Raw genomic sequence first — 24,779 nt, 5'->3', positions numbered from 1 at the left:
AATACTTTGAAAAAATTTCAACATTGTTACACACAGCTTCTCTACTTTATCCCAAGTAAACATTAAAACACTATCATCTCCTCATTATAAAACACCAGCATCAAAGGACAGTACAAGTTTATCACTTTTCCTTAGTGAAGAATTTTTACAGATACCATCTCACCAACATATCGACTCTGCCTCATCACACTCATTATTTCCTCAGTTCACCTCATCCAGTTCTCTATACATCCAAATCCAAAAGAATCAAATGTACAAAAAGGAACGAGTACTACATATCACACTATACACTATTCATGGGCTGTGTGCATTTTCTGCTGGTGTATCATGAGGTTGCTCCTCTCTGAGAACCTCTTCCCGCAATGCGTACAGACAAACGGCCTTTCTCCCGTGTGGACCTTCAGGGGCATCTTCAGCTGTTGCTGGTGGGAGAATCTCTTCTCACACTAGGGGCAGTTGTAGGGTTTCTCCTCTGTGTGGACCCTCTGGTGCCTCTTCAGTTGGTGCTGGAGGGACAACCTCTTCTCACACTGGGGGCAGGTGTAGGATTTCTCCCCTGTGTGCAACAATAACATTGCTGTCATCAAATCCTCCACCGGGTGCCCTTTGAGTTCCTCAATGAACTTGACACCTTGCTAAACTAATTTTCTGACGATGGGTCACCGCTCGTACTAGGCGACTTCAACATCCCGACATCTGCCTTCGATTAATTTCTTTCCAACTCTTTCTTTCCCCTCCCTTCACCCTTTCCCAGTACCCTCCCACTCACAAGGCAGGCAATAGAAATTCTTACCCGTCAATACATAAATCTACCCGCATTTAGCGGGTGTTCATTTTATGCCCTGAACCAGCAGAGTCCCTGCCCATTTTCCGAAAACATCTGAAACCCTATCTCTTCAAAGAGTATCTTAAATAATCCCACAGCAATCCCCCTCCACTATGTCGCCTCTGGTCCTGGCCTGCTTGCTTATGTCCCCTGGGCCCTTGCCTTCACCGGTCTGGGAATCCAAGATAGCATCCCATTGAAACTCTATTACTGTATGAAGGCTATATGTATTTCTTCCTTACCATACTCTCCCATCTTTAGTCCACTCAGCAGGTCAATGCTCTCTGGTCCGTCCTCTATTGTCTTCTCTTTCACTAGTAGCATATCAGGCTTTCCATCCTCCATGTCTGCTGACTGTAAGAGGTACAGTGGGAGAGGATGTTGGATCAAGAAATCTGATATGAGCACCCTGCTATTGAGCATCTTCTAGTTGGGCCATGAGGGATTGCTAGGAGTACAATTGAAACATGGTAGTTGACTTAAAACTGGAAAAGTGATAGATTATTTGATTACTTGACACTCTTTAATGGTTTGGTCATTCAAAAGCATGGTCCCTTATCTGCAGTCTCAGAGTAGAAGTGATGATCAAGGACCTGTCTACATAGTGTTACTCATTATTATCTAAAAGGCGAATATGATCCTAGATCATCACTTCTACTCTGAGTTGCTTTGTGGATATTGGACCTGACTTAATACCATGCAGACAATTTTTTACAGTGGCTCACCTCAGTGAGACAGTGTGTGGTCCTGTGTTAATCAGCTGGTTCCTCTGTGGGTTCAGGAGAAGGTGTCGTCTAGACCCTCCTCACACCCCTCCTCATTCATCATCAGCACCTCTGGACCTTCCTCCTCCTGGAAGACAGGTGATACAGATTACACAGACATACACTCCCTCAGGTATGTACACACAGATAATAAACACACTTTCAACATGGAGTGTTTACCCATCCCCACTACGCTTGAGTCCTATACTGTAGTGACAGAATGACTTCATTGTTGTTAAACCCATCATGGTGGACATGAATATGTTGTTGTGGGTAAAAATAAGTCAGCTATGATAAGTCAAAAGTCATAATCAGACAAACCTGACTAAACTATTTTGAGGTGTACAGTAGGTGTTTGTTAGTGTGTGGGTATGTGTAGGTATATTTAGTAAGTGTATAATGGTTATAAAGCACTGTTGGGTGTATGCAGAATAGGGTGAGATGGGATGTATACTAAAGAGAGTCTCAATGAGTCTTAGAATGAAAAGTCCCATTTTGTGTTTATTAAACATGAACAAGTGTTAAGGTGCCACTCCAGTCTCCTTTTCACCTCTTAACACCTGATTTACTTAGCAAAAAGGCACATCTTAATAGGTGGTCCAGGACATAGCACAAGTGGGTGGGTTGGGCCTTTCGTCTTTTATTCACTAGGCCAATGGCATCACAACTTCCCATCAAACCAACGCATTGAATGCCTTACTCCTTGAAGTTTGCAGTTGTGTCAAAAAAAATAATATTGTTCAAAACATTGTATTGTTCAACATTGTATTTATACTTGCGATATCACTTTACAACAGAAAAAGTTTAATCACGGGAGGAAGTCTTGAAAACCACATACTTCTCAACAAAAAATCTGCATGAACTCGATAAATTGCATTCATTTTCTCATTAAAAGTGTCTTGGAAAAAAAATAGTTTAATGGAAGTAATAAAACAGACATTTGTGAACATCTTATATCTGACAAAGTACAACCACTATCTATCAGACTTGTTTAGGGTTATACAGTGTATCACAATGTCTGGATGCAATATTCTACTCAGGATTATTAAACACTGAAATCCATTACTCTACTTATTCCAAATGTATCTGTGGCCATTTTTGATTGACATCAATGAAAATGCATCTTAGTCTTTAATGCAGGATTTGATCTAAACATCAGAAGCTATTGATTGTAATGGTTACTTTCTGTTATAGAGTGGAATGTTTTTTCTGCTGGTGTATCCTGAGGTAGCTTCTCTCTGAGAACCTCTTCCCGCAGTGTGTACAGGCGAACGGCCTCTCTCCAGTGTGGACCTTCAGGTGCATCTTCAAGTGACCAGCCTGGGCGAAGCGCATGGGACACTGGGTACAGCTGTAGGGTTTTTCCCCTGTGTGGACCCTCTGATGCCTCTTCAGGTCACCAGCCTGAGCAAAGCACATGGGACACTGGGGACAGCTGAAGGGTTTCACTCCTGTGTGAACCATCTGGTGCCTCTTCAGGTTGCCAGCCTGGGCGAAGCGCATGTGACATTGGTTACAGCTGTAGGGTTTCACCCCTGTGTGGACCCTCTGGTGGATCTCCACCTTCTGGGGGCAGCTGAAGCCTTTGTTACAGAACATGCAGAGAAACTGTTTCTCTTTAATACCGCCTGATGTTTCTCCCCCTCCCTGAACCTGGGCTCCAGGCCTGTCTTTTGAGTTCAATACCTGATCGAAAAGGACACGGCCTTGTGAATCGGAATGCCCCATCGACGTTGACACTGGGTCGTGATCCCTGAGTGCGTGCAAAGGGGAATGGGTCGCAACATTTTGATTTGTCTCTAAGCTTTCCCTGTAATCTAAGAAATCTCTGCCCTGTGAGTGTCTGTCTCCTAGCTGACTATCTGCATTCCATATGGGAGGAGGGTCACCCTCCACTTTCACAGTCACTTCATCTATGAGCAGACCCTCCCCTTTCTTATCGAGGCACCCTTCGGAGTATACACTACCACTGTACCGGTTCCAGTCCCCTCTAGACAGATCAGTGTGTGTCTCTAAACCCAATCGCATGTTGGCAGGGTCCATCTCTGTAGCGTAAGAACAAGACGGATCATTGCCAGTCTCTAACACATCACCTGAGTCCAGATGGGAATTAACAGCCCTCATGTTCGGGTTATCGTAAAGTAAGTACTCTGAGCCAGGAGCAAGAGGACATCCCAGTGGCCCCAGCCCCAGTCTCTCTGGGTCTGATCTGTGGTCAGATCCTGTGAGTATAAGGCTTTGTGTTACAGTTAAAGTCTCTGTGTCTGTCTCTGACTTGTGTCTGTCTCTGACCTCCGTGATGCTGCGTTGGGTCCTGGGCTGCACTGTGGCAATGGGGTCCTCTGTGGCTACAGGGTGCACTCCAGCCATTCCAGTCTGGATGTTTCTACTGTGCCGTGGGTCCTCCTCTACTTCAGACCTCTCCTGCTTGACCCCAGGACCTGCAGTTTCTGCAGTCTCTGCATCTATAGACTAACACAAGAATAGGAGGTTATAACCTAAATTTGATAACAATGTCGTAGGGAAGTCAAACAAGCTCCCCTATGGTAAATGTGCATGTACGCAAGTCAATAGCTGAAGAAAGCCTTGCTGAAATAAACAGGCCATTGATTTACAAAGTAGCATTTTTTTATGCAACACTATTACACTAACCTCTATCATGATAACGTGCTGGGATGAGGTTGCACTCCCCTCATCAGTGATTGGTTGGTCATCTCCCCATGCATTGTGTCCTGCTGGCTTCACAAAGCTCCTGTGGCCTCCAGTGAGATGTCCTTCACCTGAGAGAGTGATTGAGGGAAAGATGGGGTTAAGTCCGGCACTGTCCATGCTCAACTGTATATTGTACCCTGTTGACACTGTCTAGAATTGTAAAACAATTTAATTGTTAACGATTTAAGGTAACACTTCTTGATATGCTATTTCTCTATTTATTTCTCTGTATTGTATTATGTTCCATGTACTGTTTTTTTACTGAGTAAATAATAGGAAATGCAGTAAATAGAATATGGTTAGAATATAATGGTGTCTTTGTGCAAGATAGCTAAGTAATCAGGGGAATTATTGTATACTATCCAAAAACTGACCAATACCCAATTCTGGGTAACACATCTGAACACGTGCAGAAGAGGGGGGGACAGGCACTGAACTATCTATATATGAACGATGACAGGCCGCGTAGCCTCCGCCTTCTGCAGAACATACCTCTTGCCATTCCTCTGTACCGGTCGAGGATCTTGATACTGGGACGACTGGCTAGGACGCGGTCCCGTGCCATCTTCAGTTCAAGTAGCTGTAGTTTCCTCCGCAATGACCTGTTTTCTTTCTGGCTTTGAGTTATTTCCAAACGAAACACTGCATAGTCGTCGTCTACGAGTTTACAGATCTCTGCCACGGCGGCATTCGCTAACACCTCCATTATGGAGGCAATTTGCGTTTGGAAAACCATACCGTTAGTCATTGTTAGCAGCTAGCTAGCGTTAACTATATATCTATCACAAAGTCCTGTCTCTAACAAGTATTAAAGACTACATATGGTAAGTATGTGATTCTGTGCCGTTAAATTGGTAATTTTAAGTGCCATGGTTTTAATAAACGTCTAAATAGCAACGATAAACACGCCAACGTGAAAGTTGTTACTCGTAATTTACTTCCGTTTACACCAAAGAGAAATTATGTTATTGGTAGGCGTCATAGAAGGGTGTGGCTAAATAAAGGATATGCGCGCTGTAATGTGAATTACGGTACTGCTTATTACGTTTCACGTCAAACCTATTCATGATCACTATCTTTCAAGCAGTCGTCACTAACATGCACAGCCAAAATCATAATTGTCTAAACCCTGCCAATTTCCACAATGTCTCTTCTTAACATTTTGTTTTAAAACCAACCTTAACCATAACTTTAATTAAAGACCAAAAAGCACCTTTTTTTTATCATTCATTTTTACGATATAGCCTAAATGACTTTGGCCGTAGAATCTAGTGGAAACCCTTTCATAGGACGAATGAAAATTAAGCCCATTTTAATTCTAAACGATAAACAAGTTAATAAAAAGTTAACATATCAAAAGGACAACATGATTTCTCATTAATTAACAGATTTGACCACCTAATTATAGGATTTAAAGGAACAGGTGCCACCTGATTATGCAAAATGTTGTTGGGAGGGACATTATATTTGTTATGACGAGAACAAAGGTAAAACCAAATTCCAAAGGGGGAATATACAGTTTGGAAATTTGAGCCTTATTCTAAAATTGATTAAATTAATTATTTTCCTCAATCTACCCACAATATCCCATAATAACAACGTGAAAACAGGTTTAGACATTTTAGCTAATTTATTACAAATAAAAAACTGATACCTTCTGTACATAAGTATTCAGCCCCTTTGCTATGACACTCGAAATTGAGCTCAGGTGCATCCATTTACATTGATCCTCCTTGATATTTTTCTACAACTTGATTGGACTCCACCTGTGGTAAATTTAATTGATTGGACATTATTTGGAAAGGCACACATACACCTGTCTATATAAGGTCCCACAGTTGACAATGCATGTCAGAACAAAAACCAAGCCATGAGGTCGAATTAATTGTCCGAAGAGTTCCGAGAAAGGAATGTAGCGAGGCATAGATCTGGGGAAGGGTACCAAAATATTTCTGCAGCATTGAAGATCCCCAATAACACAGTGGCCTCCATTATTTTTAAATGGAAGAAGTTTGGAACCACCAAGACTCTTACTAGAGCCACTCGGCCAAACTAAGCAATCGGGGGAGAAGGGCCTTGGTCAGGGAGGGGACCAAGAACCTGATGATGGTCACTCTAACAGAGCTCCAGAGTTCCTCTGTGGAGATGGGAGAACAACCATCTCTGCAGCACTCCGCCAAACAGAAGCTACTCCTAAGTGGAAGGCACATGACAGCCCGCTTTGAGTTTGCCAAAAGGCACATAAAGATTCTCAGACCATGAGAAAAATCTTTGGCCTGAATTCCAAGCATCACGTCTGGAGGAAATCTGTCACCATCCCTACGGTGAAGCATGGTGGTGGCAGCATTATGCTGCGGGGATGTTTTTCAGAGGCAGGGACTGGGATACTAGTCAGGATGAGGGAAAGATGAAAGGAGAAAAGTACAGAGAGATCCTTGATGAAATCCTGCTCCAGAGCACTCAGGACCTCAGACTGGGGTAAAGGTTAACCATCCAACAGGACAACAACCCTAAGCACACAGCCAAGACAATGAAGGAGTGGCTTCAGGACAAGTCTTTGAATGTCCTTGAGTGGCCCAGCTTGAGCCCAAAATTGAACCCGGTCATACATCTCTGGAGAGACCAGAAAATAGCTGTGCAGCGACGCCCACCATCCAACCTGACAGAGCATGTGGGTCTGCAGAGAAGAATGGGAAAAACTCCCCAAATACAGGTGTGCCAAGCTTGTAACGTCATAACCAAGAAGACGCGAGGCTGTAATCACTGACAAAGGTGATTTCACAAAGTACTGAGTGAAGGGTCTGAATACTTTCCAAATGCACTGTATTTATATAGTGTTAGACTTCAATGACAGTGTGTCGGCTATGCCAGCACACCAAACAACCAATCTGTATAATGGGAGAACGTTAGAGTGCACAGATGCTCAACTGAGGGAAATAGTAATAAAAAATATTAGCCCAGGACACTTCACATGATAACTATAATAGTTCAGCTAAAGAATTGCTACGATTTATCCCCATTGTGGGCACTCCTATGCCTGATGAGGTAACTCAGGAAGGAGAAGCTCTTGGAACATAGTTTGCACTTGAAGGGCCTCTCCTTGGTGTGAATGGTCTGGTGCTGCTTCACATACCTTGCCTCCGCAAAGCTCTTCCCACACGTGGGGCAGGCATACGGCTTTTCAGAATCTGTCCTATTGCTTGGCCTCTTACGTTGTGACCCTATGACACCAGAGGAGGTAGAAGCAGGAGCCACCACCGTCAGGTGGTTAGTCTTTGAGCTCCCTCCTTGACCTCTAGCCATTGTTTTGGTGTTGATGGGATTGTGTGCTGTGTTATAGGTTAGGTGCCTCTCGTGGTGAACGCCCACCCTGACCCTGTCTGCATTCGTGGGGTGACCATGAGGCAGCTGAGGAAGGCTAGACCCAGGTCCAGGTTTACTATGAACCCAGTCACCAGGCATTAAATGGGATCCTGAAGGAAAAGCAAGACTTCCTGATAGACTACCACCCAGGGGATCTCCCACCACTCTCTGTGAAGGCTGAAGCCTAAGATGACCTGCTCTGTTCATCATGGATACTGTGGTGCTTGTATCATAGGAACAGGAGGGTCTATCTCTATCAGCCCCAGGTCCTGCTTCATCCCTGCACTGAGACTGCAAAGAGAAGGGTCTGGGCTGCAGACTGGATCCCTGACTGGAGCCTCTATCTCTCTGATGAGCACCAGGACTGAGGTTGTTCAGTCCACCTGTCCACTGGTTGTGTTCTGTGTAGTGGTGGAATCTCTGTCCCTCGTCGGTTGGTCCTAGTTCCGAATCGGGACGGAATAACAATGGCTCCTGATCCAGGGTTCTGATCCGGGGCCAGGGTTTGTGACCAGCCTCTTCAGAGGTCCACTCTCTCCCGCCAGCAACACCGGATATCAGCAGGTCTTCATGGACTGCAGACTAAACACACATTTTACAAAAGAGCATATAAAAGGTTCATATAAGAAACTCTGCTGTACACACAGTAACATGACATATTATAAAATGTTCACCCACAGTCAAGCCCATCTCTAACACTGTGATTCAAGTATCCAACAATATGGACCATTGGAGTTTTATTTTATTTTTTAAAGCCATGTGTTGATTCAATAATTAAGTATAATTTTTTGGTTCGACTGAAATAAGGGAAACTCAGTCCCTGCAATGATACAAAAAAACAAGCCAGTCAGCAGAGTCACATTTGTATTTAATTTCAACTAAAATAGTAATACACTTACATAATGTAAAGTACAGTACTTTTTTATTAAATAAAACAATAAGTTGGGCTGTGGTGGTCATGACATTTTGTTAGCTGGTTATTGTCATGCAAAACTGTCAGTCTCACGTAATTGACCAGTAATTAACATAAACACGTTGAGCATCTCCAGGCCTCCATGCATACAAGCTGCTGATGAACTTTGGAACATCTACATTTAACAATATCAAATCAGTTGAATATACACCATCACAATAAAGCCAAGATTTATTTTAGGCCAGTCTAAAGACACATGATATGAAGAAAATGTATTTCAGAAGAATAGAATATGAGTTGCCCTACTGTACACTGTCAAAAATACATACTTTTATGGCTATGCGCCATGCTGTAGGCTTGTTCATTTAGCAGACAAGATATCCTTAAGTCCCATGCCATTGTGTTATATTATATGATTTTATAGTAAGAAGATTATAATTGAACTTAAAATAGAAAGGATATTTTTCCCTTTCCAGAGGAGTGCGCATATTAAGTGTCTATGTTGAACGTAAAAGTTATCATTTGAAACAGGTCCTATATGCTAGATTTTCAGTAATTTGGCAATTTAGTTGTGAATGATACAAACCTTAGAATGCCTTAAAAATCAAAAGATATATGGACTGCATGATGCGACTTTTGGATATTGACGATTTTGAGAATATCGCAAAAAAAGCTTGTGCTCGGTTCTTGCCTCCGGCTGGCTGCACATGCTGTTCCCTCCAGCTTTCATCAAGTGACCATTCTTTCACCAGACTATTCTCAATTTAATCTGAACTAATATGTCAAATTAGTTTAGATCTATAATGGCCCATTATCAAATTGGCAGAAACATGGGCAAGAGAAAAAAAATACATATCATCTGTATCGAATAGCGAATGGAGGCCACTTTCCCGCCGCTTCGTCCCATATCCGGTAAAGGACGGTTATGTCGCGGCGCAACATGTGATAGATATTCCGCCCAAACTCTGTATGCCATGGGCACTCCAACCCTGTTCCTGCAGCTACCCAGTGCTTCATTTGGGAAACTAAGTGAATTCTGTAAGAGAAAATCGATAGTAACATGTTTTCACGCCGAAACTGTATACAGTATTTCATTAAACTGTTGACAGCACCTCTCTGCGCGCTGAAGAATGTCATGAAGGAGAGCGGGGAGGAGATGGAAGCACATGGTGGTGAGATATTCTGTAGCTAAAGGTAATGTGTCAGCCTATTAATTAATTATATAAAACGTGCCCTATTACTAGGCTATTCAAAATAAAATCAACATTCACTATAATGTAGACTGAATTAGTTTTATTTAGGCTTGGCCAATTTTGTACCAAAGATATCTTATATCTGTTTTTTATTAACTTTTTTTCCATCAGTTTTTATTTTTTTATTTTAACTTTATTTAACTAGGCAAGTCAGTTAAGAAACCATTCTTATTTTCAATGATGGCCTAGGAACAGTGGGTTAACTGCCTTGTTCAAGAGCAGAACTACAACTAATCAACTAATCAACCAATCACAGGGAGGTACGTTTTAAAAGCACATACTGTTTTGGTGATAAGTGTTTGTGATTTCGATGACATTTGCGTTGATGTCAGAGAGGCTAGAAGGACAATAGAGCCCTGAGAATCAGGCCATTAGCGACCTGATGATCATTACCGAGTTGGGTACTACTAACATATGTCCAGAGTGCTTAAAAGGAGATTACCATGACTGGTCACATAGAATTTTATTGAGGTCATGACTCATGAATGCTGGATTACCGCAAAAGCCCTAGTAATAAGTATATATATTTTTCTCCCTATGCTAACACTTGACCTTTTCTGTAAATCTGGTACCCTCGCTTTGATAAAATGAATGAGAATACTTTGGAAAAGGTTTAACATTACACACAGCTTCATTACTTTGTCAAGGAAACATGAATTAAGGCACTATCAGTTCCTCATTATAAAACAAGTGCATCAAACAACAGGACAATGTTGTCATTTCTTATCAGTGAAGCATTTTAAAAGACCCCATCACACCAACCATCACCATATCATCTACTCTGCTTCATCATACTAATTCTTTCCTCAGTTCATTTGATCTAGTTCCCTACTACATAAAAAAACATAATTAACTACAAACTAACTAATACTACTCTACACTATACATGGGCCGTGTGCATTTTCTGCTGGTGTAACCTGAGGTAGCTTCTCTCTGAGAACCTCTTCTCGCAGTGCGGACAGGCGAACGGCCTCTCTCCCGTGTGGACATTCAGGTGCCTCTTCAGGCTGGACGTGTGAGAGAAACTGACCCGGCACAGGTGGCAACCGAAAGGTTTCTCCCCTGTGTGGACCCTCTGGTGCCTCTTCAGGCTGGATAAGTGGGAGAAACTGGCCCGGCACAGGTTGCAGCAGAAAGGTTTCTCCCCTGTGTGCATCCTCTGATGGATCTCCACCTGTTGGGGGAAACTGAAGGCTTTCCCACAGAACGAACACGGGAATCGCTTCTCTTTGGCGCCACCACCTTTTCTGATTCTATCTCCACTACTGTCATTTGTCAATGGGCTTGTGTAGCTATTTAGTGTTGAGGCACTGTCATTGTCGGAGGTCTGGTTTAACATTAGAATAGTATGAGGAGGATGAAGGCCAGGGAGTGTCTGTGTTGTTGCAGGGTCCATCTTCCAGTTGATAGATCCTATAGAAGGCAGGCTGAAGGCAGCATCTGTTACGGGGTTAACCTGAGGCCCAATCAGTCTCTCTGAATCACAACTATAGGAGCAGGACGGAGCATCGCTAGCCGAGTCTGTGTCTGTTCTCTCCCGACTCACACCCACACCACCCCGTCCCTGCAGACCAAATCTATGCCTTGCCCTGGTCTCAGCCAGTCTGTTGTCATGGAAACTAAGTTTGGCTGTTGTTTTGTGTTCGACTGTCTGTTTTGGGTTGTGGTTAACAGTGTTGTTCCCCAGCCCGGCATTAAGGATGCTGTCCCATCCACTGACCTCCACTATGTCACCTCTGGCCCTGGCCAGCTCGGTGATGTCGTCTCCTCGACCCGTGGCTGCTCCGGTCTGGGAATCCAAGATGGCCGCCCAGTCTCCTTTTTTAACCTCCAGCCAACCACCTGAAGGAAGAGATTAGAAAATAGACTTTTAAAAAACATGGCAGAGAACTCTACATATGGATTTTTTTTTAAATCAATTACTTGGTCAAGTTCATGCATTGTGTGTTTTTGTATGTAAACATAAGTTGTATTGATTTAATTTTCTGAAAAAAATAATTGCCAGGCACATTACTATTTCCATTGAAGATCTATTACTGTATGTAGGCTACTGTATGTGCATTTCTCCCTTACCTTGCTCCCCCATCTTTAGTCCACTCAGCAGATCAATGCTCTCTGGTCCGTCTTCTATTGTCTCCTCTTTGACCAGCAGCAGATCAGGCTTCCCTTCCTCCATGTCTACTGACTGTAAGAGATACAGAGTGAGAGGTTGTTGGATCAAGAAATCTCATATGAGCACCCTGCTATGCAGCATCTTCTGATTGGGCAATGAGAGATTGCTATGAATACTATACAAACATGTTAGTTCATTTTATTACTTGATACTCTTTAATGTTTTGATAATTCAAAGACATGGTCCCACACTTAAGACAAAATGAATCAAGACCAGGACCCGCATCCACGATGTGTCTCAGAGTAGAAGTTCTCCTATTTTAACGGGTAAAAATAAAAGCTATGCTTGAAGCATCTTTAGTCATAAGAGTCCCATCTAGTCTACAGATATTTAGGAGACCTCATGAGCTGTCCTAACTAGTTGAGTTCCCAGCAAGTGTCTTGATAATAGAAAAGGTCAGCGAGTCAGTGGTTCCTGCACCATAGGCAATTACTTTGGAGTTCTTGAAAGAAAGTGCTTATATTTGAATATGATCAACCCATAAATGTAGACCTACCTGCACCAGTATCTCTTGCGCTTTTGACAATGATTTCACATTATATGCCTAAATTGTTTTAACCACTGCGCTAATAAATAATCAAATTTAAAAAATAAAAAAAAGATTATTTCAATAACCTGCATTATGTTATTTTAAGTTATACCTTTGGAGCGCAATATCACCTTGATAGACGTTGACAGTCTATCTTTAAAAAATATACTTAAATTGGGCATGCCTGTAGGTTTGGAAAATGAAAGCATTAGATAATTTTGCATAAAATGTTTGAAAGTCTATCATTTTCACATAGTATGGCCTATGTTAACTTTGATTATATTCAATGAAAATTATAGACTGTTCAAACGATTTATGCAACATTATCGGCAAGTTGGTTGATGCCTACTGTGCCAAAGCGATTTAGAGTTGTTAAACGGTAGTGACGAATGTGTTGATATAACTGTAATAGCCCATTAACAAAATTCAGTTTTTAACCACCATCAGAATTGGTTACAAAAAAGGTTATGCATGCAAAAAAATATTAGGCAAGAATTAAGAGTATGCAAAGTAATTGTATTAGGTGAAAATTATATGAAACATTTTACCATTGCAACATTTGATGCTTGTCTGAAGCATTCTATAGTCCAAAGCAGGCAATACCTCATCGTGATGAGTTATTCCCCATAATTGATTGATGACCGAAAAGATCTTCTGGACATCAGAACAGCGATCACTAACCTCGATTTGGATTAATATTTCTACTTCAATGAGTCAGAGGAGCAGGACCTACTGCTCACCCCGGACCAGGCCCTAATAACGAAGACTCGGAAAAGAAAAAGACTGCGCAAGAGAGGCCAACATGCAGGCGCCCTGACAAACTACGTAGGCGAATACATAAACCACCTCTAACCCCCCTTCTATTTGCGAATGTACAATCACTGGAAAACAAACTGGACGAGCTCCATTCGAGACTGTCCTATCAACAGCACCTGAAGAACTGTAATAACCTATGGTTCTCGGAGTCTTGGCTGAACATGAACATGAATAATATACATCTGGCAGCAGTAGGACAGAATGGCAGCATCCAGTAAGCTCAAAGGGGAGGTGTATGTCTCTTTGTTAACAACAGCTGGTGTGCGATCTCTAATATTAAGGAAGTCTCGAGGTTCTGCTCTCATGAGTTCGAATACCTCATGATAAGCTCTAGACCATACTATTTACAAAGAGAGTTTATCTATATTTTTCATAGCTGTCTATTTACAACCCCAACAAGATGATGGGACTAAGACCACACTCAACAAGCAGTATAGGGCCATAAGCAAACAAGAAAAATGTCATCCAGAGGAGGTGCTCCTAGTGTACAGTGATTTTAATGCAGGAAAACTGAATCTGTTTTGCCAAAAAAACCTCTAGATCACCTTTACTCCACACACAGAGACGCATAATAAATGCCTTCTATGCTCGCTTCGAGGCAAGCAACAATGAACCATGCATGAGAGCACCAACTGTTTCGGACCGCTGTATGATCCTACTCTCCGAAGCTGATGTGAGAGAACCTGTTTAAAGTTCTAACATTCATAAGGCCGCAGGGCCAGACGGATTACCAGACGCATAATCAGAGCATCTGCTGACCAGCTGGCAAGTGTCTTCACTGACATTTTCAACCTCTACCTGACCCCGTCTGAAATACCTACATGTTTTTATTTTACCTTTATTTAACTAGGCAAGTCAGTTAAGAACAAATTCTTATTTTCAATGATGCCCTAGGGTTAACTGCCTGTTCAGGGGCAGAACGACAGATTTGTACTTTGTCAGCTCGGGGATTTGAACTTGCAACCTTCCGGTTACTAGTCCAACGCTCTAACCACTAGGCTACCCTGCCGCCACATGTTTAAAGCAGACCACCATAGTCCCTGTGCACAAGAACGCCTAGGTAACCTGTCTAAATGACTACCGCCTCGTAGCACTCACATCTGTAGCCATGAAAAGCTTTTAAAGGATGGTCATTGCTCACATCAACACCATCACATCAGACACCCTGGACCCACCCGATAGTGCCCTCAAAGCTCATCACTAAGCTTAGTCCCCTCCTGTACTCCCTGTTCACCACAACTGTGTGGACTCACACGACTCCAACACCATTAAGTTTGCTGACAACACGACGGTGGTAGGCCTGATCATTGACGACGATGAGACAGCCTACAGGGAGAAGGTCAGAGAAGTGGCAGTGTGGTGCTAGGACAACAACCTCTTCCTCAACGTCAGCAAGGCAAAGGAGCTGATCATGGACTACAGGAAATGGAGGGCTGAGCACGCCCCCATTCACATCGACCAGACTGTAGTGGAGTGGATCAAGTGCTACAAGTTCCTCAGTGTCCACATCACTAAGGACCTATCATGGTCCACACACACACCAACACAGTCATGAAGAGGGCATGACAATGCCTCTTTCCCCTCAGGAGGCTGAAAAGATTTGGCAACTGCTTTGAATCCAACCACAAAGCGCTATAGAGGGTAGTGTATACACAGGAGTCAAGCTCCTTGCCATCCAGAACCTTTATACCAGGCAGTGTCAGAGGAAGGCCCTAAAAATTGTCAAAGACCCAGTGCAGTGACCTTACCGCCACCCCGGTGGTCACGAGTCATGAAGGCAGTCAAATTCCGTGTGACCTTTTAGTCACTGTAATTAGGCTTCTCCAAGCTCTGATGGTCACTAGTAGAATACCAAACTTGCTAACTGCCTGGTACTCAGCACTCTATTGTCCCTCTAATCACTCTGGCATCAATGCAAATGTGTTTCGAAAATCTAATCAAACACTTCATGAGAGTCCATAAGCTCATGTTGCGTAACATTTCTATGGCTATGAAATTGTGTAAGAAAACAGAGTGATGGCCCCTTAAAAAAAGGAGGATCCCATCAGATTTCTATAGGCTAGGCCTACAATATTTATTTCTCAACTTTCCTAATATTAAGCATATTGCTTCTCTTTACAACAGGAGTATAGCCAACCTGGCTGGCATGAAAATGAACCACGGAAAAGCGTCCTCCATTCTCTATTTAAGTGCATAGATGTATTTTTTTTCCCCTGCCCATTTCGAGACAGGTGCAAAATAATGGTCCATTTCTAAATCAAAACGGATTTCACACATATATTATTTAGTATATGTAAAGATAAAATTAAATCAAGAATAGTCTGATGGGTGACTATTAGCTTATCACTTGTTAATTATATATTATCACTTGTGAATGATGCCCAGCATAAGGCAAGAAAAAGATACTTAATTTAAAAAAATCATAATCGCACACCTCATATAGCCTAGCCCATAGGCCTGTTTGAAGGTTTGTATCACAACTAAAAAGTGGTCAAATAACTTCTTAAAATGAAGCACATTAATCCACTTTACAAGGGGTGTAGAGCCTAAATGGCATATATAAGCAGCGCCTGAGTTTCATGCATAATTGTGTGGTCACTTTTGATAATGGTGTTTTCCCGCTAATGGAACCTTCACGCTTATAGCCTACTGCCGTGTGCATATTGCTGCGCTTATAATGTGAAGAAATAGCCTAATATTTTTTCAACATTTTAAGCTAAATGTTCTGATCTGTTGCATCAGCCACATTGCGTAACAAAGTTTTTTTGATGCTAGTGGTTGTATTAATTTGAGATTTATTGAATCACACAACTGTCACAGGCTATGTTTGGAATATTTATTTATCGTACAGAATATAATAGGCCAACTTTTGTACTATGGGGGATAATAGATTGACATAGGCTAGTGCTTTTGCTGTACGTTAGGCCTGATCATCTTGCTGGCTGATGAAAAGCAAATGTGGACAGTTCTTCCAATATCTTCAATATGCACCTCGGAATTGGATAAGAACGTGCTCAGTTGCGTCCCGATGTGCCTGTCTTCACTTGTAGCCTGTGAGAAAGACCAGATCACGTGATGGAGAGCCGTGTGAGTGAGAAGTGCTACGGAGCATGCAGCAATCAGGGTGAAGGGCTGCAAAAGGCATGGATGTTTTTAGGGTGCACAATGGCCACACAAGGTGATGCCGTCAGGAAATTCAAGGCATTATCAAGTGCTTCTCAAATTGTGAATGAGAGACCTGACAAAGTGTGTACAGCCTGCGCAAAAAAACAACAAAGCAGAGTTCATGCCTTTCAAACGACAAAAGAAAATAATTTAGAGTCGCATCATGCAGCCTTACAATGTATTACAAATAAAAACATGAAGCCCAACGTTTGTAGAACAACTAAAGATACATTAATAACGCTAAATTAAACATGTAGGTGTACCTATTTTTGGTAACCGCTCAACACAGAATAGCTGCATGTGCGCACTCCCTACAATGGTTTGGAGAAAATATCCTTTCTATTTTATTCAGCTTTGTTCAATTGTATTCTTCATACTATAAAACAATGCCACAGAATTCTAAGCAAATCTTGTCTGCTAAATGAACTAGTGTATCCCACAGCCATTTGGCATAGCCAGATCAGGACCTAACATAAGGACAACTCAGAGTATGCTATTCTATTCTTCTGAAATAGACTACATTTCCTTCATATCATGTTTCTTTAGACCTGTCTAAAATAAATAATGGATTTGTTGTGAAGGTGTAAGCTATATTAAATGGATTTATTAGACTTTTTCAAATTTAGATGTTCCAAAGGTCTGCATCAGTGGCTTTCAGGCAGGAGTATGGAAGCCAGGAGATGCTACATGTGTTTATGTTAATTAAAGGTCAATTACTGTGAGACCGACAGTTATTTGCTCGACAATCACCGGCTGACGAAATTTCGTGACCACCACAGCCCTAGTCTGGAACCAACAGGACCCTGAACAGCTTCTATTCCCAAGCCATAAGACTGCTAAATAGTGAGTTAAATAGTCCGGGTAGCTATTTGGTTAACTATCTTCATTGACCTTTTTGCACTAACCTTTTTTGACTCATCACATACGCTGCTGTTTATTATCTGTCCTGTTGACTTTATTCCTAGTTATATGTACATATCTACCTCAATTATCCTAGTACTGGTACCCCATGTATCGTTACTCATTCTGTATTTATTATTATTATTCTGTTATTACTTTTCTTTCTCACTGCATTGTTGGGAAGGGCCCATAACAATGTCAATGAGCGTCATCACTATCTTTCCTTTACGGTACCTCAAAATTTCCTGATTACCAGCTGAGAAACTTTTAAGAGTTGATTTTACTCCTGGCTCAGAGTTTGTCTGAGCAGTGTCTTAATATCATCCTAAAACCTACTCTGAGCTCAGATGTCTTAAAACAGATTATGACTTTTTCTGAGACACTTTGTGGATACGGCCCCAGGGTAGTCTCAGAGTAGAAGTGCTGATCGAGGATCAGGTCCCCATCTGTCTATATTGTCTTATTCATTATGATCTAAAATGCTAAACTGATCCTAGTTCAGCACTCCTACTCAGAGAGGCTTTGTGGATCCGAGTTTTGACCTAATACCATTCAGACAGTAGTCTACAGTGGGCTCACCTCAGTGAGACTGTGTGTGGTTCTGTGCTGCTCAGCTGGTTCCTCTGTGAGTTCAGGAGGTGGTGTAGTCTGGTTGTCCTCCATGACCATGGTCCCCTCAGGGTTCCTCAGACTCTCCTCCTCCTTCACCAGCAGCACCTCTGGACCCTCCTCCTCCTGGAAGAGACAGGCGATACAGATTACAGAGACATACACTCCCTCAGGTACGCCCACACAGATACACACTTTCAACATGGAGTGTTTACCCTTCCCCACTACATGAGTCCTGTACTGTCGTTACAGAATGATAAGGGAATTTACATGTTAAAAGATAATGATTAAATAATTCCACCCTGAAACCTAACTATTAGGGATTATAGTTTATGTAGCATGTATAAGTAATAATTAAAGTATTAAACGTAAGTCCAACTAGGTTCAGAAGAGACCTGCGAGGGAGAGAAATGTGTGTTTATATGTGTGTCTAAGAAAATATCGGCCCGACCTGGCTAGAACTCTGAGAAACTTATGATAGGACAGGGAGTACTTCAAGGTTTCCCTAATCTCGGGGGAATGGAACTGTCGGTTGGGTAGTGATACACAGTGGTGAGAACTCTGGAGAAGGATACAACTCATCTACTGTTCGTGTGTATGTATGTGTGTAGGATATCTACTGTTTGTGTGGAAGTATGTGCGTAAGTAAGGAGCAAGGTATAAAAATGGATGTCTTTGTATAATGGACTTCAGAGTGCTATCGTGAATAAACATTGACTATTGACTATTGTAAGCTGGGAACTCCGTCTGTTTCATTTAAACCAGAACCTTACAAACTCTGGGTTGCAGACTGAGTAGATTAATTGAAGTTTATGAGCATTGATAACGTAATTCTCATAATACAGAATGACTTCATTGTTGTTAAACCCATCATGGTGGACATAAATATGACGTTGTGGTTAAAAACAAAAATAAGCTACGATAAGTCAAAAGTCATCATCAGACAAACCTGACTAAACTATTTTGACATGTACAGTAGGTGTTTGTTAGTGTGGGTATATTTAGTAAGTGTATATTGGTTATAAAGCTCTGTTGTGTGTATGCAGAATAGGGAGAGATCAGATGTGTTGTATACTAAAGAGAGTCTCAATGAAAGTCTTGGAATGAAAAGTCAGTTTTAAATACACAATATATAAACCACACATACGTCTCAACTAAAAACTGCATGAACTTGATAAACTGCATTCATTTACCCATAAAAAATAAGGTAGTTGAATAGAAGTAATGATACAGGCATTTGTGAACATCATAGAACATCATATAGCCTACACAGTACAAACACAATATGAACACCTTGAAGAACAATCTGACCTTAATAGCCATGTACTCTTATCACAACCTGGCACAGCTAGAAGAGGACTGGCCACCCCTCAGAGCCTGGTTCCTCTCTAGGCTTCTTCCTAGGTTCCTGCCTTTCTAGGGAGTTTTTCCTAGCCACCGTGCTTCTACATCTGCATTGTTTACTGTTTGGGGTTTTAGGCTGGGTTTCTGTATAGCACTTTATGACATTTGCTGATGTAAAAAGAGCTTTAGAAATACATTAGATTTTTATTTGATGCAACATACTTTTTAGTGTTAATATATTTGTATTTAACCTTTATTTAACTAGGCAAGTCAGTTAAGAACAAATTCTTATTTACTCACGCTCTCTCTGCAGCAGACATTTAATGAGCAATATGTTTGGAACATCAAATTGCAACATCGAATCGGAATACATACACAATTGTGAGAAGTGTAATAAATATTGCATCGGAACCTAACCATTGTGATAATATTTTATCATCATGAGGTCCCTGGCAAATTCCAGTCTTACTTTCTATGTTATAGAGTGGAATGTTTTTTCTGCTGGTGTATCCTGAGGTAGCTCCTCTCCCAGAAACGCTTCCTGCAGTGTGTACAGGTGATGGGCTTTAGCAAGCTACATTATCTTCTATCGAGGGAGGACCTGGTTTTCAGAATGTATATTTATTAATTCTGAATACATTTGTTCCTTTTCTATTATCTCTCTTTTCTTTTCCTGCATTGTTGGGAAGGGCCATAAGTTCGCATTTCACTGTCAGTCCACACCTTCGGAAAGTATTCAGACCTCTTGACTTATTAAAAACATTTTCTTACATTACAGCCTATATTCTAAAATTGATAAAATTATTTTTCCCCCCCAATCTACACACAATAACCCAAAATGACAAAGCACATTTTTTTCTCACATTTCTAAAATAAGGATCTGGAGATCCTCTCAAGCTCTGTCAGGTTGGATGGGGAGCGTTGCTGCACAGCTATTTTCAGGTCTCTCCAGAGATGTTCGATCGGGTTCAAGTCCGGGCTCTGGCTGGGCCACTCAAGGACATTCAGAGACTTGTCCCGAAGCCACTCCTGCATTGTCTTGGCTGTGTGCCTAGGGTCGTTGTCCTGTTGGAAGGTGAACCTTTGCCCCAGTCTGAGGTGCTGAGCACTCTGGAACAGGTTTTCACAAAGGATCTTTCTGTACTTTGCTCCCTTGAGCCTGACTAGTTTCCCAGTCCCTGCCGCTGATAAACATTCCCACAGCATGATGCTGCCACCACCATGCTTCACCATAGGGATGATGCCAGGTTTCCTCCAAATGTGATGCTTGGCATTCAGGCCAAAGAGTTCAATCTTGGTTTCATCAGACGAGAGAATCTTGTTTCTCATGGCCTGAGTGTCCTTTAGGTGCCTTTTGGCAAACTCCAAGCGGGCTGTCATGTGCCTTTTACACATGAGGAGTGGCTTCCGTCTGATCACCACCATAAAGGCCTGATTGGTGGAGTGCTGCAGAGATGGTTGTCCTTCTGGAAGTTTATCCCATCTCGACAGAGGAACTCTGGAGCTCTGTCAAAGTGACCAGCTGGTTCTTGGTCACCTCTCTGACCAAGGCCCTTCTCCGCCGATTGCTCAGTTCGGTCGCGCGGCCAGCTCTAGGAAGAGTCTTGATGGTTCCAAACTTCTTCCATTTAAGAATGATCAGGGCCACTGTGTTCTTGGTCTACGGACAATTCCTTCGACCTCACGGCTTTGTTTTTGCTTTGACTTGCACTGTCAACTGTGGGTCCTTATATAGACGTGTGTGCCTTTCCAAATCATGTCCAATCAATTGAATTTACCACAGGTGGACACCAATCAAGTTGTAGAAATGGCTCAAGGATAATCATTTGAAACAGGAGGCACCTGATCTCAATTTCGAGTCTCATAGCAAAGGGTCTGAATACTTATGTAAATAAGGTATTTCAGTATTAGCAAAAATGTATGAAAAAATATAAAAACCTGTTTTTGCTTTTTCATTATGGGGTATTGTGTGTAGATTGATTGAAGAAAAACAATTCTATCCATTTTAAAATAAGGCTAACGTCACTAAATGTGGAAAAAGTCAAGTGGTCTGAATACTTTCCGAAGGCACTGTATATGCATGAAAAGTACATTATGGGAAACTTGTCTCACATTCAGTCATAGTTAGTAGAATAATGAATGGATTTGCAAAATCTTGGCACTGTCAACTTTTAGAAGGTTAGTAGGAAAATGTATAATTTAAACCACATAAATATATTCACATTCACTGAACATTTAGTGTTTAAAACGCAAACATTCATTTTCCAACTGTTTTTTCTATAATCCTAAAGGCTCTTTATAATTTTCCATACTTTATATTGTAATACATTCAACATTGTGCAGGTCCACCATGGTATTGGGCACCTGCTATTTGAGGTCTCATCTGGTTTAGAAATCAAACTCTGGTTTTCTTATTGCAAAGCACATGTTACAACATGTTACAACTGTTTTTAGAGAAGATTGTACTGCAAGGTATGCTATATGATTTGGCTTATATGCAGCCATCATTTTTAGACCTCCATTCATGACACACACATCTTCCTATCTACATGCTTTTATTGGGTTTCTATGCAAATTATATGATCAAATGTTTATTTAAGCTTGCAGCTAGTTACTTGAAATGTGACAAAACATGATTTAAAAAATTGAATTCACTGACGAAGAAAGCTAATGAAACACAAATTGACATTTACAGTACCTGACTAGGCTAGTCAAAATAACATTTGCTAGCTTTCAATAAGTTGGCTAAATTGTAAACAGCGTTCTCTCTTCATAAAATCAAGACAATTCATGTTGCATGCTGCATATTTCCAGTGCATTTAAACAAATATTTATCTTCTTTCAGTCTTTGGGAGTTAGCTATATCTGTTCCCCTTCATCAGACAGCAACATGCGTTTTCACAAGAGGCAGTATTTACGTCATAGATAGAAGCAGTCCATTGGCTGCCTTCATCACAAGGTGTTTGTGCTGGAGTTCTGATTGGTTCAAAGTTAAGCAGTTTAGAAAATTTGCCCAACAGAATTTTGGAATATACTTTTTATGAGAAAATGAGTAAGAATTGAAAGTACCAACACATGTAATAGTGATCATAAGAATGTTTTACTGTCATCAGCTCCTCCCTCGACAGGTATCAATCAACTTAATGTTTTTCGGCCCTCCACCAAGTCTCTATCTTGTGTGGACCTTCATGTGCCTCTTCAGATGGTGCTGGTGGGAGAACCTCTTATCACACTGGGGGCAGCTGTATGGTTTCTCCCCTGTGTGGACCCTTTGGTGCCTCTTCAGGTCACAAGCCTGGGCAAAGCGTTTGTGACACTGTGTACAGCTGAAGGGTTTCTCTCCTGTGTGGACCCTCTGGTGGATCTCCACCTTCTGGGGGCAGCTGAAGCCTTTGTTACAAAACATGCAGAGGAACCGTTTCTCTTTACTATTGCCTGATGCGCCTCCCACTCCCTGGCCTCTAGCCCTGTCGTTTGAGTTCGATACCTGATCGAAAAGGATGTGGCCGTGAGAATCGTAAGTCCCAATCGACGTTGACACTGGGTCAAGATCCCTGCGCGAGTGTAAAGGGGAGTGGGTTGCAACATTCAGATTTGTCTCTGAGCTTTCCCTATAATCTAAGAAACCTCTGCTCTGTGAGAGTCCGTATCCTAGGTGACTATCTGCATTCCATGTGGGAAGAACCTCACACTCCACTTTCACTTCATCTACAAGCAAACTCTCCCCTTTCTTATCTAGGCACCCTTCAGAGTATACACGACTACTGTGCCGGTTCCAGTCCCCTCTAGAAAGATCAGTCTGTGTCTCTAAACCCAAGGTCATGTTGCCAGGGTCCATCTCTGTAGTGTAAGAACAAGATGGATCATGTAACGCGTCATCTGAGTCCCGTTGGGACTGAACCGTCCTCGGGCTCTGATTACCGTAAAGTAAATACTCTGAGCCGGGAGCAGGATCAGATGCTGTGTGACAGACCAGTCTCCCTTGGTCTGATCTGTGGTCAGATCCTGTGTCTAGCCTTTGTGTTTCAGTTAAAGTCTCTGTGTCTGTTTCTGTCTTGAGAACGGCGTTCAGCGTTCCACTGACCTCCATGATGTTGCGTCGGGTCCTGGGCTGCGCTGGGGCGGTGGTAGGGTCCTCCGTGGCTACAGGGGGTGCTCCAGACGCTCCAGTCTGGATGTCTCTGCTGTGCTGTTGGATTTCCTCTGCTTCAGAACTCTCCTGCTTGACCCCAGGACCTGCAGCCTCTGCATCTGCAGACTGACAAAAGAAAAGAGGAGGTTATGACTGGTACATGAGTTGAATTGTATAACAGCATCTTAGAAAAGTCTTACAAGCTCCCCTATGGCAGATGTACATGTAAGCAAGTGAGTAGCTGAGGGGAACCTTTCTGAAATAAACAGGCCAAATTTAATTACATTTTTTATATAACACTATTACACTCACCTCTATCACGATAACATGCCGGGTTGAAGTTCCACTCCCCTCATCAACAGTGATTGGTTGGCCATCTCCCCATGTATTGTGTCTCGCTGGCTTCTCAAAGCTCCTGTTGCCTCCAGTGAGATGTGCTTCACCTGAGAGTGAATGTGTGTGGGGGGGGGGTTAGCTACTGTCAATGCTCAACGCTATATTGTACACTAGAATTGGTAAGGAAGTAAGGTACCACTTAGCATAACTAGTTGATATACTTTTTATTGATCAATGTATTATGTTCCATGCAACACATTACGTTCGTTGAATAAATAATAGTTAATGTAGTAAATTAATCTGTCTAGAATATTATTTGTTTCTTTGTTCAAGATAGCTAAGTAATCTGGGGAATTATTGCATACTATCCAAAAACTGACCAAGTCCCAATTCCAGCTAACACATGTGCAGAGGGGAACGGGGCGACAGGCACCGAGTTATATATGTATGGCGTTAGGCCGCGCAGCCTCAGCAAAATGTACCTCTTGCTATTCCTCTGTACCGGTCGAGGATCTTGACACTACTGGGACGACTGGCGACGACGCGCTCCCGTGCTACCTTTAGTTCCAGTAGCTGTAGTTTCCTCCGCAATGCCCTGTTTTCTTTCTGGCTTTGAGTTATTTCCAAACGAAACACTGCATAGTCGTCATCTACGAGTTTACAGATATCTGCTACGGCTGCATTTGCTAGCACCTCCATGATGGAGGCTATTTGACTGTGAAAAACCATACAGTTAGCCATTGTTAGCAGCTAACTAGCGTTACCTAAAAAACGTCTATTAACCAAGTCCGGCCTCCAACGCGAATTAAAGACTACATAGGGTAAGTATGTGATGCTGTGCAGTTAAATAAGTCATATGTTGAGTTCCATGTTGTCAATACACGTCTTAATATCAACAATAAAAACGCTAATGTGGAAATTCTTCTTGGTCACTGATCACTTCC

The 24,779-nt window shown here is 42.0% G+C and overlaps 2 protein-coding genes and 1 long non-coding RNA gene across 4 annotated transcripts; 1 reads left to right on the top strand and 2 right to left on the bottom strand.

The window, feature by feature from the left end:
• Nucleotides 1-2,073: 2,073 nt before the first annotated feature.
• LOC135507677 (zinc finger protein 18-like) lies at nucleotides 2,074-5,050 on the bottom strand. Its single transcript, XM_064927274.1, has 3 exons — nucleotides 4,795-5,050; nucleotides 4,243-4,370; nucleotides 2,074-4,062 (listed from the first exon to the last, which is right to left on the bottom strand). Exons 1-3 carry the CDS (start codon nucleotides 5,048-5,050, stop codon nucleotides 2,779-2,781), a joined length of 1,668 nt encoding a protein of 555 aa, XP_064783346.1. The 3' UTR covers nucleotides 2,074-2,778.
• Nucleotide 5,051: 1 nt separating this feature from the next.
• LOC135507714 (uncharacterized) lies at nucleotides 5,052-8,817 on the top strand. Its single transcript, XR_010450703.1, has 2 exons — nucleotides 5,052-5,126; nucleotides 7,643-8,817. It is a non-coding gene; the product is annotated as an uncharacterized LOC135507714 (long non-coding RNA).
• Nucleotides 5,920-24,779, bottom strand: LOC135507643 (uncharacterized). 2 transcript variants are annotated; one of them, XM_064927220.1, is made up of 7 exons: nucleotides 24,318-24,779; nucleotides 23,812-23,942; nucleotides 23,452-23,625; nucleotides 17,994-18,149; nucleotides 11,905-12,016; nucleotides 11,552-11,673; nucleotides 5,920-8,247 (listed from the first exon to the last, which is right to left on the bottom strand). In XM_064927220.1, the coding sequence occupies exons 1-7, from the start codon at nucleotides 24,574-24,576 to the stop codon at nucleotides 7,306-7,308; spliced, it is 1,896 nt and encodes a 631-aa protein (XP_064783292.1). In that variant the 5' UTR covers nucleotides 24,577-24,779; the 3' UTR covers nucleotides 5,920-7,305. The 2 variants fall into 2 exon arrangements, with proteins under 2 accessions (XP_064783292.1, XP_064783293.1); XM_064927221.1 differs by lacking the exon at nucleotides 5,920-8,247 and having other exon boundaries at nucleotides 8,517-11,673.

The sequence above is a fragment of the Oncorhynchus masou genome, chromosome 21 (assembly GCF_036934945.1).
Source record: "Oncorhynchus masou masou isolate Uvic2021 chromosome 21, UVic_Omas_1.1, whole genome shotgun sequence".
NCBI classification, from domain to species: domain Eukaryota; kingdom Metazoa; phylum Chordata; class Actinopteri; order Salmoniformes; family Salmonidae; genus Oncorhynchus; species Oncorhynchus masou.
This window is presented reverse-complemented; position numbering and strand designations above follow the sequence as displayed.

Bases quoted from the DNA above. Each gene is read 5' to 3' on its own strand.
- LOC135507677 (XM_064927274.1), bottom strand. From the start codon at position 5,050: ATGACTAACGGTATGGTTTTCCAAACGCAAATTGCCTCCATAATGGAG. The intron at 4,371-4,794 runs GTATGTTCTGCA...TCACTCTCTCAG, and splicing joins GTACAGAGGAATGGCAAGAG to GTGAAGGACATCTCACTGGA. The intron at 4,063-4,242 runs GTTAGTGTAATA...TTCTTGTGTTAG, and splicing joins AGCACGTTATCATGATAGAG to TCTATAGATGCAGAGACTGC.
- LOC135507643 (XM_064927220.1), bottom strand. From the start codon at position 24,576: ATGGCTAACTGTATGGTTTTTCACAGTCAAATAGCCTCCATCATGGAG. The intron at 23,626-23,811 runs GTGAGTGTAATA...TTCTTTTGTCAG, and splicing joins GGCATGTTATCGTGATAGAG to TCTGCAGATGCAGAGGCTGC. The intron at 11,674-11,904 runs GTAAGGGAGAAA...CTCTTCCTTCAG, and splicing joins ACTAAAGATGGGGGAGCAAG to GTGGTTGGCTGGAGGTTAAA.